This window comes from Microcebus murinus, chromosome 19 (assembly GCF_040939455.1).
Source record: "Microcebus murinus isolate Inina chromosome 19, M.murinus_Inina_mat1.0, whole genome shotgun sequence".
NCBI lineage: Eukaryota > Metazoa > Chordata > Mammalia > Primates > Cheirogaleidae > Microcebus > Microcebus murinus.
In genome coordinates, this window is record NC_134122.1 from 28,817,343 (window position 1) to 28,830,527 (window position 13,185).

Consider the following 13,185-nt stretch of genomic DNA (forward strand, 5'->3'; position numbering starts at 1 on the left):
TACGTGTCCTTTTACTTCCATTTGCACACCTCTACCTAATATATATACATAAACACACATCTTTGTTAGGCAATTTTATGTAAAAGGGATCATACTATATATTTTCCTCCTGTAACTCGCCTCTTTTATTTAATAATACGTCTAGGTGCTATTTCCACCATCAGAATATATGGATCTATCACTGTTCCTTTGGGGGGGGTGTCAAAAATAGACTTTAGGCCAGGTGCGGTGGCTCATGCCTGTAATCCTAGCTCTCTGGGAGGCCAAGGTGGGTGGATTGCTCGAGGTCAGGAGTTCGAAACCAGCCTGAGCAAGAGAGAGACCCCATCTCTACTATAAATAGAAATTAATTGGCCAACTAATATATATATAGAAAAAATTAGCTGGGCATGGTGGCACATGCCTGTAGTCCCAGCTACTCGGGAGGCTGAGGCAGGAGGATCACTTGAGCCCAGGAGTTTGAGGTTGCTGTGAGCTAGGCTGTTGCCATGGCACTCACTCTAGCCTGGGCAACAAAGCGAGACTCTGTCTCAAAAAAAAAAAAAAAAGAATAGACTTTAATAAACAGTATATTATCAAATAATACTTTTAAAAAATTTTAAATTGCAGTAAAATATACACTACAGAAAATTTACCATCTTAACCATTTTTAAGCATACAGTTCAGCGGCACTAAGTATATTCACATTGTGGTATGCTATCACCACCAGCCATCTCCAGAACTTTATCTTGCAAAACTGAAACTCTGTACCTATTAAACTCTAACTCTCCATCACCCTCTCCCTGCCCCTGGCACCCACCATTCTACTTTCTGCCTCTATGATTTTGATTGCTCTAGGTACCTGACATAGTGGCATCATTCACTGTCCTTTTGTGACTGCCTTATTTCACTTAGCATACCGTCCTCCATGTTGTAGCATGTGTCAGAATGTCCTTCCTTTTTAAGGTTGAATGATATTCCACTGTATGTACAGATCACATTGTGTTTATCCATTCACCTGTTGATGGACTCTTGGGCTGCTTCCACCTTTTGGCTGTCATGAATAATGTTGCTGTGATCATGGGTGTACTATCTGTCCAAGATCCTGCTTTCAATTCTTTTGAGTATATATTGATACACAGAAGTAGAATTGCTGATCATATGGTGATTTTACCTTTAATTTTTTGAGAACACCATTCCATTTAATGCCTACATAGTAATAATTCTTCTCCTTTTTTTTAGAGATAGGGTGTCACTCTGACACCCAGGCTGGAATGCAGTGACACAATTACAGGTCATGGTAACTTTGAACTCCTGGGCTCAAGTGAACCTCCTGCCTCAGCCTCTCAAGTACTACAGGCATGTGTCACTATGCCAACCTAATTTTAATTTTTTTTTTTTGTAAAGGTGGGATCTTGCTATGTTGTCCAGGCTGGTCTTGAAATCCTGGCCTCAAGCGATCCTCCAGCCTTGGCCTCCCAAAGTACTGGGATTACAGGCATGAGCCACTTTGTCTGGCCCATAATAACATTTCTTAATACGATCCAATCACATATCTACTGATAAACATTAATCACGATTTTTTTTCTTATTGTAAGCAATCCTACAATTAACATCTTTAAGGTATATCCATACTTGGGCAAATGTGCATGTATAGAAATACATAGGAAGAGTCCTAGAAAGGAAATGTTAGGTCAAAACAGTCACTGTCAAATGACTTCTGAGGAGTTTTCACCACCACACAGTCTTATCATCACTGTATTTACCGGCATCCTGTCCAACACTCCATACTATTAACCTTTTAAATTTTTGTCACTATGACAGTCGCAGTTTTGGTTACCATTTTCCTTATTACTGGTGAAGCAGAACACCTTTTCAGATGTTTACTGACTGTATTTTTTCCTCTGTGACTTGTCCTTTTCGCTTCTTTGCCAATGACACTTCCAGTCCTTCCTCCATTTGACCTAGCAGTTGGCTTTGCCACTGTTGCCAGTTATAGAATTTTAAGTTTGAAATGATTTTCCTTGGAATTCTGTAGACAATGTTCCGTCCGCTGCCTTTTAGAATCCATGGTTGCTATTGAAAAGTCCGATGCCATGCTGATTCCTGATCCTTAGTATGTGACCTGTTTTTTTCTGCCAGAAAGTGTTTCAGATCTTCTCTTCACCCCTGATATTCTGAAATTTCATGACGTGCCTTCCATGGGTATCTTTGCATTTGTCTTATGAGATGCCTTTTAATCTAGAGACTTGTGTATTTCAGTTCTGGGACATTTTCTTGTATGCTTTCCTTTTTTAAAAATAATTTTCTTTTCCTTTGTTCTCTCTTTTTAAATTCTTCGAGTTTGATGTTAGGCTTCCTGGATTGATCCTCTGACTTCCTCTTTTCTTTCTCTCTTTTAGTTCCTTTGATTTCAATTTATAACTCTTCTCTTGGATTTTAAATTTCCACTCTCTTACTTTTAACTTCCCAGAGCTTTCTCGTGTTTTCTGATTGTCCATTTCTCATGGCATCCTTAGAAGGGTGCCAAGCGAGGAGGGCCCAGGCTGTATAAACGTGGCCTGGGCTTCTCACTGTCCCTTCCCCTCTCCCCTGAGAGCTGCCTCTGAGGTCTCTCATGGCTCCTCCAGTCTGGACTCTGATGCTGCTGGTGGGGACTGCCTGGGGCCAGGGCCACATGCCTGCCCCTGCCTGGTAAGCTGGGCTCAGGGGGTCATGGGTAGCGATAAACCTGGGGTGATCTGGGTAGAGCTGGAGGAGCCAGCAGGCTTGAGACGAAACACAGGCCTCAGCAGGTGGGACAGGAAGGGGTTAACTGCATAGCCCCAGAGCCTGGGGTTGAGGAGTTGGTTCTAGGAGTAGGTCAGAGCTGAAATTTGAGGAGAAATGAGATGGTCAGGAGGTGCAGGGTAGGGGAGACAGATCTGTGGCTGGAGGGGACAGAGAAGTGGGGCCCTTGGAAAATGGACCAGGGTGGACCCAGCTGATGAGAGACTTCAAGTCTGATGAGACTGATAATGAGAGAGACTTCAAGTAGGAGGCAGCAAGAAATGGATGGCCTGGTGTCCTGGAGCTTATTTGGAGGGATTTGAAGAAGTAGAATTTGAACCAAAAAAAAAAAAAAAAAAAAAAAAAGAGCTGTTCTGTGTGGCCTACATTACCAGGAGAGGGGCAGTGGCTTCTCTGTGGCATTTGTGAGGTTAGGAAGAGAGACAGGGCCATCTCTTTGCTACCATTTATATATATGTTCAGTTGCGTGGAGCTGGGAAAGGGCCACCCCACCACCCACCTGGCAACCTATGGGGGAAACACTTTGGCTATAGTGAAAAAAGACGAAGGGAGCCCCCCAGGGTATAAACATGGGGAACTGCTTCCTCCTCCTGTGACACTCAATAGCTCACAGCGTCTAGGGTACAGGGCAGAGGGAACCGGTGGGGATGTGAGCACCTCAAGCATATATTTGTTAGGAGACAGATAAGAACTTCTGGTGAGGAGGCTGCAGGTGACCTTTCTGAAAACCTTAAAAAAGACAAGTAAGATCTGTTTACTGCATAAAAATTGATATAGTATAAACACAAAGAAAGGAACAACCATGCTTAAGTGACCACTCAGCTCACAGTCACTGAGCCTTATAATTCCTGGTAATGACAAGGTTACATTTTTGCTTTCTACAACCCACCCCCAAGGAGAGAGAAGCCTCTGGACTTGAAACCAGCCATTGACAGCTCCAAGGACAGCAGTGAGTTGGAAGTCCTCCCAGGAGGACTCAGATCTCCTCTTCCTACTCCAAATCTGTGTTCTGGCACCAGAACACCAGTCCCTAGCCTAGGGGTGGCTGCCTGGAGTGGCCTCGGGGCATGGGCTATGAAAACAACAAAACACACTGCCCAGACAAAGCCTGTGTGTCCAGCTGAATCCAGCCACCCCCCCCTCATTTATGACCCACTCCACCCTGTCCTCCAGCCCTGAATTTCTCCTAAAAGAGTTTCTCTCATAGATCTCTGTTCTGGACGCCAAATATTAGTGGCAACCTTCTCTAAGCTCAGAAATCCTGCCAACTTCCATCTCCCAGTTTGGCTCTGTGGCCTGCCCTCTGCCCTCTGCCCTCTCCAAAACCTCACAGTGACCCTTTTCTCCCAGCCCTCCTAAGCCGGTGTGATTTTGAGGATGAGTCCAAACCCTTCTGCGACTGGACCCAGGTGTCTGCAGATGATGGGGACTGGATTCGAGCCAGCGGGCCCTCCAAAACTGGCACCACCGGGCCCCTTGGGGGGTACCCCAGTGGAGGTGAGGGGACCAAGGGAAGCCTGAGGTTTGGAAAGTGCAGTGGGCAGGGAGGCCACTGGGAGGTGGGCACAGGCAGGTCTGGAAGAAGAAGAGAGACAGTGGGAAGTGATGCCAGGCCCTGAGAAGGGAAGGGGGTGTGTGGGGCCAGTACTCAGGATGGCAGGGCCTCACCAGCCTGGGCCCTGCTTCCCCCAGAGGGCAACTACCTGCACATGGTATCGAAAGCCTTCCGCCGGGGCGGAGTGGCCCGCCTGCGCAGCCCTTACCTATGGGTGCAAGGGCCCCTCTGTGTGCGCTTTGTCTACCACATGTTTGGGCTGTCATGGGGCGCCCAGCTCCGACTGCTGCTGTTGTCGAGCACACAAGGCCAGCGCCCCAGTGTGCTCTGGAAACACAGGAACACCCAGAGCCCCTCTTGGATGCCCACCGCTGTCACTGTGCCCGCGGGGTTTGCTCTGCCCACCCAGGTGAGGCCAAGGGCAGATCTTGGGGCCCTGGTGGGAATCTGGGTGTTGGGGAGGCTGGGGGGCTGTGGCAGGGAGGGGGCATGGGGGCCAGGCCATCTGAAGTCGGGAAAGGAACCCAGAGCCAGATGCAAAAGGACAGGAGGCCCAGCCAAGAGGCTCACAGGATTGGCGGCCTCCTTGTTGCCCTCCCACAGCTGATGTTTGAGGGAATGAGGGGCAACACTGCCTACCTGGACATCGCCCTGGATGCCATCTCTATCCACCGAGGCTCCTGCAGTCGGGGTGAGTTCTTGTCCCTCCTCCTGTCCCTGGTTCTGCAGAACTGCCCGGGGTGCAGGAGCAGCTCAGGGACCAGGACCTTCATGGTTCCCAGAATTGAGGCTGCTTGCGTCCTTCTGCTGCCATCCCCACACACAGCTTTGACCCCTAAAGCAGCCCCACTGAAAGATAGGTTCTCTTTCAACATAGAGTTGGAGTGATGCCTGTTCTAGAGTCACCAACCATCCCCATTTGCCCTGGGCTGTCCCTATGTTAGTACTGAATGTCCCGCATCTTGGGAAGCCCTCAGTTCCAGGTAAACCTGGATGGTGAGTTACCCTAGCTGTTACCCACCCCTATCCCAATCCATCCAGCATTAGTCCTCTAAACTGATTTTGGAGATTTCAGGGGAGCAAATCCAAGGGAAGGAAAATTCCAGAAGCTGGGTGAAAAAACTGACGTTTACTGAGCATAGGGACTGGTCTAGATAATCCAAATGTACATGATTTAACTTACAACCTGATGAGGTGGGCACTATTATTCCCAATTTACACATGAGGAAACTGAGACTTGGGCAGGTTAAGTGACCTGTGCCAGGAACACAGTCAGTGGGTAGTGGGACCACACGTAGTCCGAAAGCCCACCATGGTACATGGTGAAACCCAGAATCCTGACTCTAGACTGAGGCATCTTTTTCTGAGCTGCCTCCAGTAAGAAAAAGTTGCATCCTGCATCCTCCCTTCCTTTCTTTCCTCTCAGTCTGCATGATGCAGATGTGCAGCTTTGACACTCCAAATGATCTCTGTGGCTGGAGCTGGATCCCAACTGCCACTGGAGCCAAGTGGATCCAGAAGAAGGGACAATCGGGGAAGCCAGGCATGGGGCCCGACGATGACTTCTCTAGCCCTGGCAGTGAGTACCAAGCACGCTTCCATCCTCTGACTTTCTGGGCTCTGGTGACCTCCATAAACCCTCTAATAATTGCACTGGGACAGTCTGCGGCAAACCCCCACAGCCTCAAGCCTCTATAAGCTCAAGTTTCATGGAAGGAAGCAAACTCTAAGCACCCAGCCAGCTTCTCCTCCCTACCACTTCAGACCCAACACAGTCTGCTCCTTACTTCCTTTCCCTGGTACCTTTCATGCTTCATTCATTCATTCATTCATTCAAGAAATACTTAGGGATCACCTATGATGTGCTGGGCACTGTCCTAGGCACTTGAAATACATCAGTGTACAAAACAGGAGTAGTGGGGGTTGAGGGGGAGACAGTTACTGAAACGAAGAAGAAATCATATAGTTATAAGGTGAGCAGTGCTATTAGCAAAGTAAAAAGTTGAACGAAAGAAGGGGACTGGAAGTGCAAGGGTAGGGGATAGGTTGTCAGTTGTAAATAGGGTAGGTCTTGTTCAGGTCATATCTGAGCACAAACTTGAATTGAGAGAGTGAGGCAGGAAAAGACTGGGGTGGGAAAGAACATTCCAGACAGAAGGGTCAGCCAGTGCAAAGGCCCAGAGGTGGCAGTGGGCCTGCTGGCCAGGGAGGGGATTGAGGTACAGCAACGCACCACATGGCTGGGATGAAGAGGATGCACTCAGACCTGTTATTGGAAGGGTAACTTGAAGGCCATTGTCAGGACTGTGGCTTTTATCCTATGTGAATGGGAGCCTTTGCAGGACTTGGAGCAAAGGAGTGACTTGATCTGACTTATTTTAAAACAATCACCTGGTTTTTGTGTAGAGAATCCACTAAGGGGAGCAGGCAAGGGGAGATGCAGGGGCCCATTTAGGAGGTTTCTGCGATAATTCAAGTAACTTTCTCTTCTTTCCAACCACGGCTATCCCTAGCTTCTCTCCGCCACCTCCCTGGGCCCCCAGCTGGGCTCTTCTTTCTACTGTTCACTTCTTCCTTTTCTCTCCCACACAGCATTCGCCTCCCCTCTCAACCTCCACACAACCCACTCCAGCCCTCACTGAGCCAAGCACTGTAGGGCAAACATACAGGACCCTGCAGCCTCATTTCCTTTCTGAGTTTATACCTCTTCTTTTTCCCTTCATATTTCTGCTTTCTCAGTCCCTTTCCTCCCTTCCACCTTATCCTGTCCACATGTTCTACGTTTTTCCCCATTGTCCCTCGCCCTGGCCCACTGGCATCCGAGGAACTCTGAGCTCTCTGCTGCCTGGACTTCGCCTTCTAGAAAGGCCTTGCGAAGCCGCACCCACAGCACTCAGCACTGCTCCCTGCCCAGCAGTATCAGTAAATGCTGTTTTTTGTGGTTTTTTTTTGAGACAGAGTCTCGCTTTGTTGCCCAGGCTAGAGTGAGTGCCATGGTGTCAACCTAGCTCACAGCTACCTGAAACTCTTGGGCTCAAGCAATCCTTCTGCCTCAGCCTCCCAAGTAGCTGGGACTACAGGCATGCGCCACCATGCCCAGCTAATTTTTCCAATTAATTTCTTTCTATTTATAGTAGAGACGGGGGTCTTGCTCTTGCTCAGGCTGGTTTCAAACTCCTTACCTCGAGCAATCCGCCAGCCTTGGCCTCCCAGAGTGCTAGGATTACAGTCGTGAGCCACTGCGCCCGGCCAGTAAATGCTGTTTTTTATTTCATCTTTCCCTTCTTCCTCTCCCATTTCTCCTGTGACTCCTTGCTTTCTCTTTCCCCCTCTCCCGCCTACTTTCCTTCCCCTCCCCGCTTTCTTCTTCCGCGTTTCCTTCCTTCTCTGCTCTCTCCCTCCTCTCCACCCCCTCCTCGGTCCCCCGCGCCCACCTTCCTCGCCCGGTGAGCGCGCTCGCGGGGAGCGTCGGGCACGAGCACGCACGCACGCGAGCGCGCGTTCCCCAAGGGTCGCCAGCGGCGTAGATCTTCTCCCTGCTACCAGTTGCGTCAGGGAGCGAGGTCCAAGATGATTGGCTTCCTGAGCTGCGGGGGCGGGGCAAAGGGTGGGGAGCCGCCCGCTAGGTTGTGTGACACCCGCCGTCTCTCACCAGTTTGTGTTAAAGCTATGCCCAGTAAGTCAAGAAAAGGAAGAGGCTGTGACTAGGGGACTTGAAGAGTTAGCAACCAAAGGACAAAGTTTCTGGCTGCTGCTTCTGAGAGGATGCCCACGTTTCCTTTGGTGGCGCCGAGTCCTCACCCAGCCTAAGCATTTCGGGGAATGTTGAAGGCCACAGCCAGTTGTGACACATGTGTAGGCCCACCTCAGCGCTGCCTGATTCTAGGCTGCTGTTGGGGCTTCCCCTGGGCCAGGTCTCCAGACTCCCTGGCGCCCTCTCCCTGCTGCCATACTCCCCTAATTCCAGCCACCCCATCTTCCTGGCCTTTTCCTTCGCAGATGGCTACTACATGCTCCTGGACCCCAGGAATGCAAGACCCAGGCAGAAATCGGTCTTCTTGAGCCCCCTGAGCCACTCCTCCGGCTGTCTGAGCCTTTCCTTCCACTACACCCTCTGGGGCCAGTCTCCTGGTGCAGCCCTGCACGTCTATGCTTCAGTCTTGGGTTAGAGTAGAGAATTCATGGGATTTGCACTGACCTGGGCTCATCTCCCAGGGTGGGCTTTACAGGGAAATATGGGGCATCCCTCAGGGTGAAGGGAAGTCTGAGATATGTGTGGGATTGTTCCCGCACATACTGTTCCACATGAAGTGGAAATGGGGGCTGAAAGGGCACTGGATTCTAGAAAAATAGATAAAGGTGCCAGGAGAGTGAGAGAAGGATGTGCTTGCATTTGGGGGAACATTCCCCAAGCACATCCTCTGCTACTCATCCTTCTGAGTATATGTTTTAAGTTATTTCCCAGTCACCTTAAGCTCTTCTCCAATTCCCTTCATTGCAGGCAGCATCCGGAGACACACCCTCTTCTCAGGACAACCCAAACCCAACTGGCAACCTGTTTCAGTCAATTACACGGGACAAGGACAGATACAGGTACAGAGAAGCAAGGGGTCAGGTCCTTGCCCGTGGCAGGCACCCTCAATGTCTAAATGGATTGAGGGTCTGGGCACTGGGAATGAGGGTCCTGGGTCCCTGAATGCAGTAAAATCGAATCAGGTCACTGGGGCTTTGGGCTGTTGCTCACCCCTAGCCCACTTTCCCTCTCTCTTCAGTTTACCGTGGTGGGCGTATTTGGAAAGATCCCAGAGCCAGCTGTGGCAGTGGATGACATCAGCATCGCTCCCTGTGGGGGTGAGAGCAGCCCCAGGGGGCCCACACCTCTGAGAATCTGAGTTGGGCTAGGGGAGAGATGGAGAGTGTGGCCCAGCTTCCTCATGTCCCCTGTTTTGATATGCTAGAGAGCTTTCCTCAGTGTGACTTTGAAGATGATGACCACCCCTTCTGTGACTGGACCCAGAAATCGCAAGATGGTGGACACTGGATCCGGGGACATAGAAATGTACCCCTCCAAAGCACGGATTTCCCTAGAGGTGAGGACTCCTCAAGCCAATGAATCAGATTCAGTAATCTGCTCCTGGCATGGGGGCTGGCTGATGCGACTGATGGAAGAAGTTATATGTAGTGAAATCAGCCAGCAGATGTTTATTGGGGAGATTGCCATGGGCCAAAGCTGTGGAGATGGCAGAGTAGAGTCAGTTGAGGATTTTCAGGGCTCTGGGGTCACTGAAGCCCTCAGAAAATTCAGGCATCTCACTTTATTGAGCCCAAGGCTTCCAAATCTACAATATCATTTTCAGTTAAGACATTTACACTGGGCAAGATGGCTCGTGCCTGTAATCCCAACGCTTTGGGAGGCCGAAGCAGGAGGTTCACTTGAGGCTCCTGGGCAACATAGCAAGACCCCCTCTGTATAAAAAAGTTAGCTAGGTGTGGTGGCACACACCTGTAATCCCAGCTACTCAGGAGACTGAGGCAGGAGGATCGCTCGAGCTCAGGAGTTTGAGGCTGCAGTGAGCTATGATCGCATCACTGCTCACCAGCCTGAGTGACAGAGCAAGACTCTGTCTCAAAGAAAAAAGACACAAGTGCAGCCAACAGTGAAATCACGGTTGCTGGTTTGGTTTTTTTGTCCCCTTCTCTCTGATCCTGCTTTCAGGTAGAAAGGCAGAATCAGGAAGAAAACACATACTACAATGTGGGCAATTTGGGCGCTTGCTCAGATCCCCACTGGGGAAGCAGGGTGTTGCAGCAATAGACTTGTCCTGGGCAGCTCTCCCATCTTGCCTGTGCCTGTCCTTTCCTAGGGTCTCACTATATCTACCTCCAAAGTGACAAGTTCTCCCAGGCAGGGCAGTCTGTCATACTGGTGAGCCGGCCCTTCTGTGCCCCGGGTGACATCTGTGTGGAGTTTGCTTACCACATGTATGGCCTTGGAGAAGGCACTACGCTTAAGTTCCTGCTGGGTAGTCCTGCGGGTAGCACCCCGATTACTCTCTGGAGCCGCGTGGGGTCTCAGAGCCCTGACTGGCAGAACGCCTCCATCACCATCTCTTCAGGACATCAGCAGCCCATGCAGGTGAGAGACAGAGCTGGTAGGCCCTGTATGAGGAAAGGGAGCGGAGAAGAGGCTTCCCTTGGTACTCAGAGGTACCGAGGACAAGGGGGCAGGGGTGGGGTGGGACTGTTACGGCTGGAACAAGGTGACATTTTGGCAGAGGACAGACTCCTGCCCAGCAGAGTCGCTGAGTTGCAGGGGATTCATTTTCACTTCTCTCTTTCTTCTCTCTCCCTGGTTGCCTGCAGCTGATTTTTAAGGCCACCAGGGGTAGCAGCACCGCCTTTGTTGTCGCAATAGATTTCATCTTGGTCAGTCATGGGATTTGTCGAGGTAAGACAGAACCCAAGGGGGCTGTGCCCTGAGATGACCGTCTTGTGGGCTTCTCTGTATGAGTTGCATAGTACACAAATCCTCTCTGTGCCTGAGTTCGCACCCAGCTGGCTTTGCTTGCTGCATTCTGCCCACCTCTGCCTCCCCAGCACCCTCAGGGTGCTGGCCTGAGTGAATGTGGCTTTGGTGTCATGCATGTCGGTGGCTGCTTCCAGAACCTCTCACCTAGTGATCCTAAAGGCAGGACCCATATCCTGTTTATTTTTGTGTTTCTTGTACCTGGAGTGATACCTGACATAGATTAGGAACAGTGTTTGTTGAGTGATTGTCAAGTGAGTGAAGGTTGGGGGTTGGGAGTAGGAGGATTGGGGTGAATAAGTTACCCCTTTGAGCCCACCCACTCCAGTTAGATGTGAGTTAAGAAGGTAGTGGTATCATTTTGACTAAATGCCAAAGACTTTTTTTTCTTTGCAGCACAAGTGCCACCAGTGCCTCCTGACAAATCTCCAGTTTCCCCCACTGGCCCTTCTGAAACCACTGGCCTCGCAGAAAAACCCACCATCCCCACAGAAACAACTACAGTCCCCACAGAAGCACCTGCCTTTTCTACAGAGACAACTATGGTCCCCACAGAACAACCCACCATCTCTACAGAGACAACCACTGTCCCCACAGAAACAACTACTGTCCCCACAGAACAACCCACCATCCCCACAGAAGTCCCCACAGAAGAACCTGCCATTTCTACAGAGACAACTACGGTCCCCACAGAACAACCCACCATCCCTACAGAGACAACCACTATCCCCACAGAAATACCTACTGTCCCCACTGAAACAACCACTGTCCCCACAGAGACAACTACGGTCCCCACAGAACAACCCACTGTCCCTACAGAGACAACCACCATCCCCACAGAAAAACCCACTGTCCACACTGAAACAACTGCTGTCCCCACTGAAATAACTACTGTCCCCACAGAAAAACCCACCGTCGACACTGAAACAACTACTGTCCCCATAGAAAAACCCGCTGTCCACACTGAAACAACTGTCCCCACAGAAAAACCCACTGTCCACACTGAAAAGCCTACAGCCCTCACCGAAGAGACCACCATCCCCACCAAAGAGCCTACTGTCCCCACTGAAAAACCTACCACCCCTATTAAAGAGTCCACTAGTGTGACTAGAGAGCCCACAACTACTGTGACACCCCACCCTAGCACAGTCCTGGTGCACACTGTGCCAGCATTGCTGGGGATGGTGCCTCAACATGTTCCAAATACCTCCATGACCAGTGCAACCCTGGGCATCACCACAACTCCTGGACCTGCTACAGGTATGAGGTGGGTAGGGCATTTGCCAAAGCTGAAAGAGACAGTGGCTAGGAGACAAAGTCGGGGAAAGGGATGCTTCTGGTAGAAAAATCGCAGTCTTAGAGGAGAGCTGCGGTGGTCCATGGCAACTTTAGAAGAAAGGATGGGGACACTCAGCGCAAGAGGGACGGCGGGGCCCGAGTGCATGAGTTTGTTGGGAACCAAGCCCTAGGTTTCCTTCTCCTTGTTTGTTATTGAGATATAATTCATAGTCTATAAAATTCTTCCTTTTAAAGTGTACAATTCCCTGGTTTATATCTCTTCACAAGTTTGTGCAGCCATCATCATCTTCCAATTTGAGATATTTTCATCATGCTGACAAGGAACCCTGAACCCATTAGCAGTCGGTCCCCAGTCCCCTCTGCCCCAGCCCTTGACAGCCATAAATCTCCTTCCTATATCTGTGGCTCGGCCTGTTCTGAACAGTCCATACAAATGCAATCATGCAGTATGTGGCCTTGTGTCTGGCGTCTGTGACTGAGCATAATGTTTGCAAGGTTCACCCTGTTGTAGCATGTGTCAGAGCTGAGTAACAAGGGCCTACGTCTTGGAAAGGCACTTGAGTTTGGCGGTAGAGGAGAGGCGGAGGGGGCAGGCTTGATGGAGGCTGTGTTCTCCCCTTAGAGAGCTGCCCCCTGAATGCGCACTATGAATCCTGTGCTTGTCCTGCTTCCTGCAAGAACCCCAGGCCCAGCTGTGGGCTCCTCTGCCAGGCGGGCTGCGTGTGCAACCCCGGCTTTTTGTTTAGTGACAATGGCTGCATCAATGCCTCTTCCTGCGATTGCTTCTACAACAACTACAACTACAAGGTAAGACCTCAGGGAGGCTCAGATCCCCTGAGGATGTTGGTGGCTGAACACCTGGGTTCTGGCTCCATCTGCTCCCCAGATGAAGTGAACTTGGGTCCTTGGAATATTGCCAAGGGGTCAGCTCAGAAGCGGCAGTTACACAATGGTGGAGTCATTCATTCAGCATGTGGCTTTTGATGGTCCGCACTGTTCATACACAAAGTCTTTGTGAAGCTTCTGTGTTGGCTCC

At 50.3% G+C, this 13,185-nt stretch overlaps 1 protein-coding gene across 1 annotated transcript in view; it reads left to right on the forward strand.

Moving 5' to 3' along the window:
- The first annotated feature begins 2,596 nt into the window (after window positions 1-2,596).
- Window positions 2,597-13,185, forward strand: part of ZAN (zonadhesin) — a 38,045-nt gene continuing 27,456 nt past the window's right edge. The window contains 14 exon segments of the mRNA XM_075994853.1: window positions 2,597-2,645; window positions 3,662-3,718; window positions 4,120-4,266; window positions 4,462-4,733; window positions 4,928-5,015; window positions 5,751-5,903; window positions 8,324-8,488; window positions 8,826-8,917; window positions 9,097-9,175; window positions 9,283-9,414; window positions 10,189-10,460; window positions 10,688-10,772; window positions 11,247-12,110; window positions 12,772-12,956. Of these exon segments, the coding sequence (XP_075850968.1) occupies window positions 2,597-2,645; window positions 3,662-3,718; window positions 4,120-4,266; window positions 4,462-4,733; window positions 4,928-5,015; window positions 5,751-5,903; window positions 8,324-8,488; window positions 8,826-8,917; window positions 9,097-9,175; window positions 9,283-9,414; window positions 10,189-10,460; window positions 10,688-10,772; window positions 11,247-12,110; window positions 12,772-12,956 (2,640 nt within the window).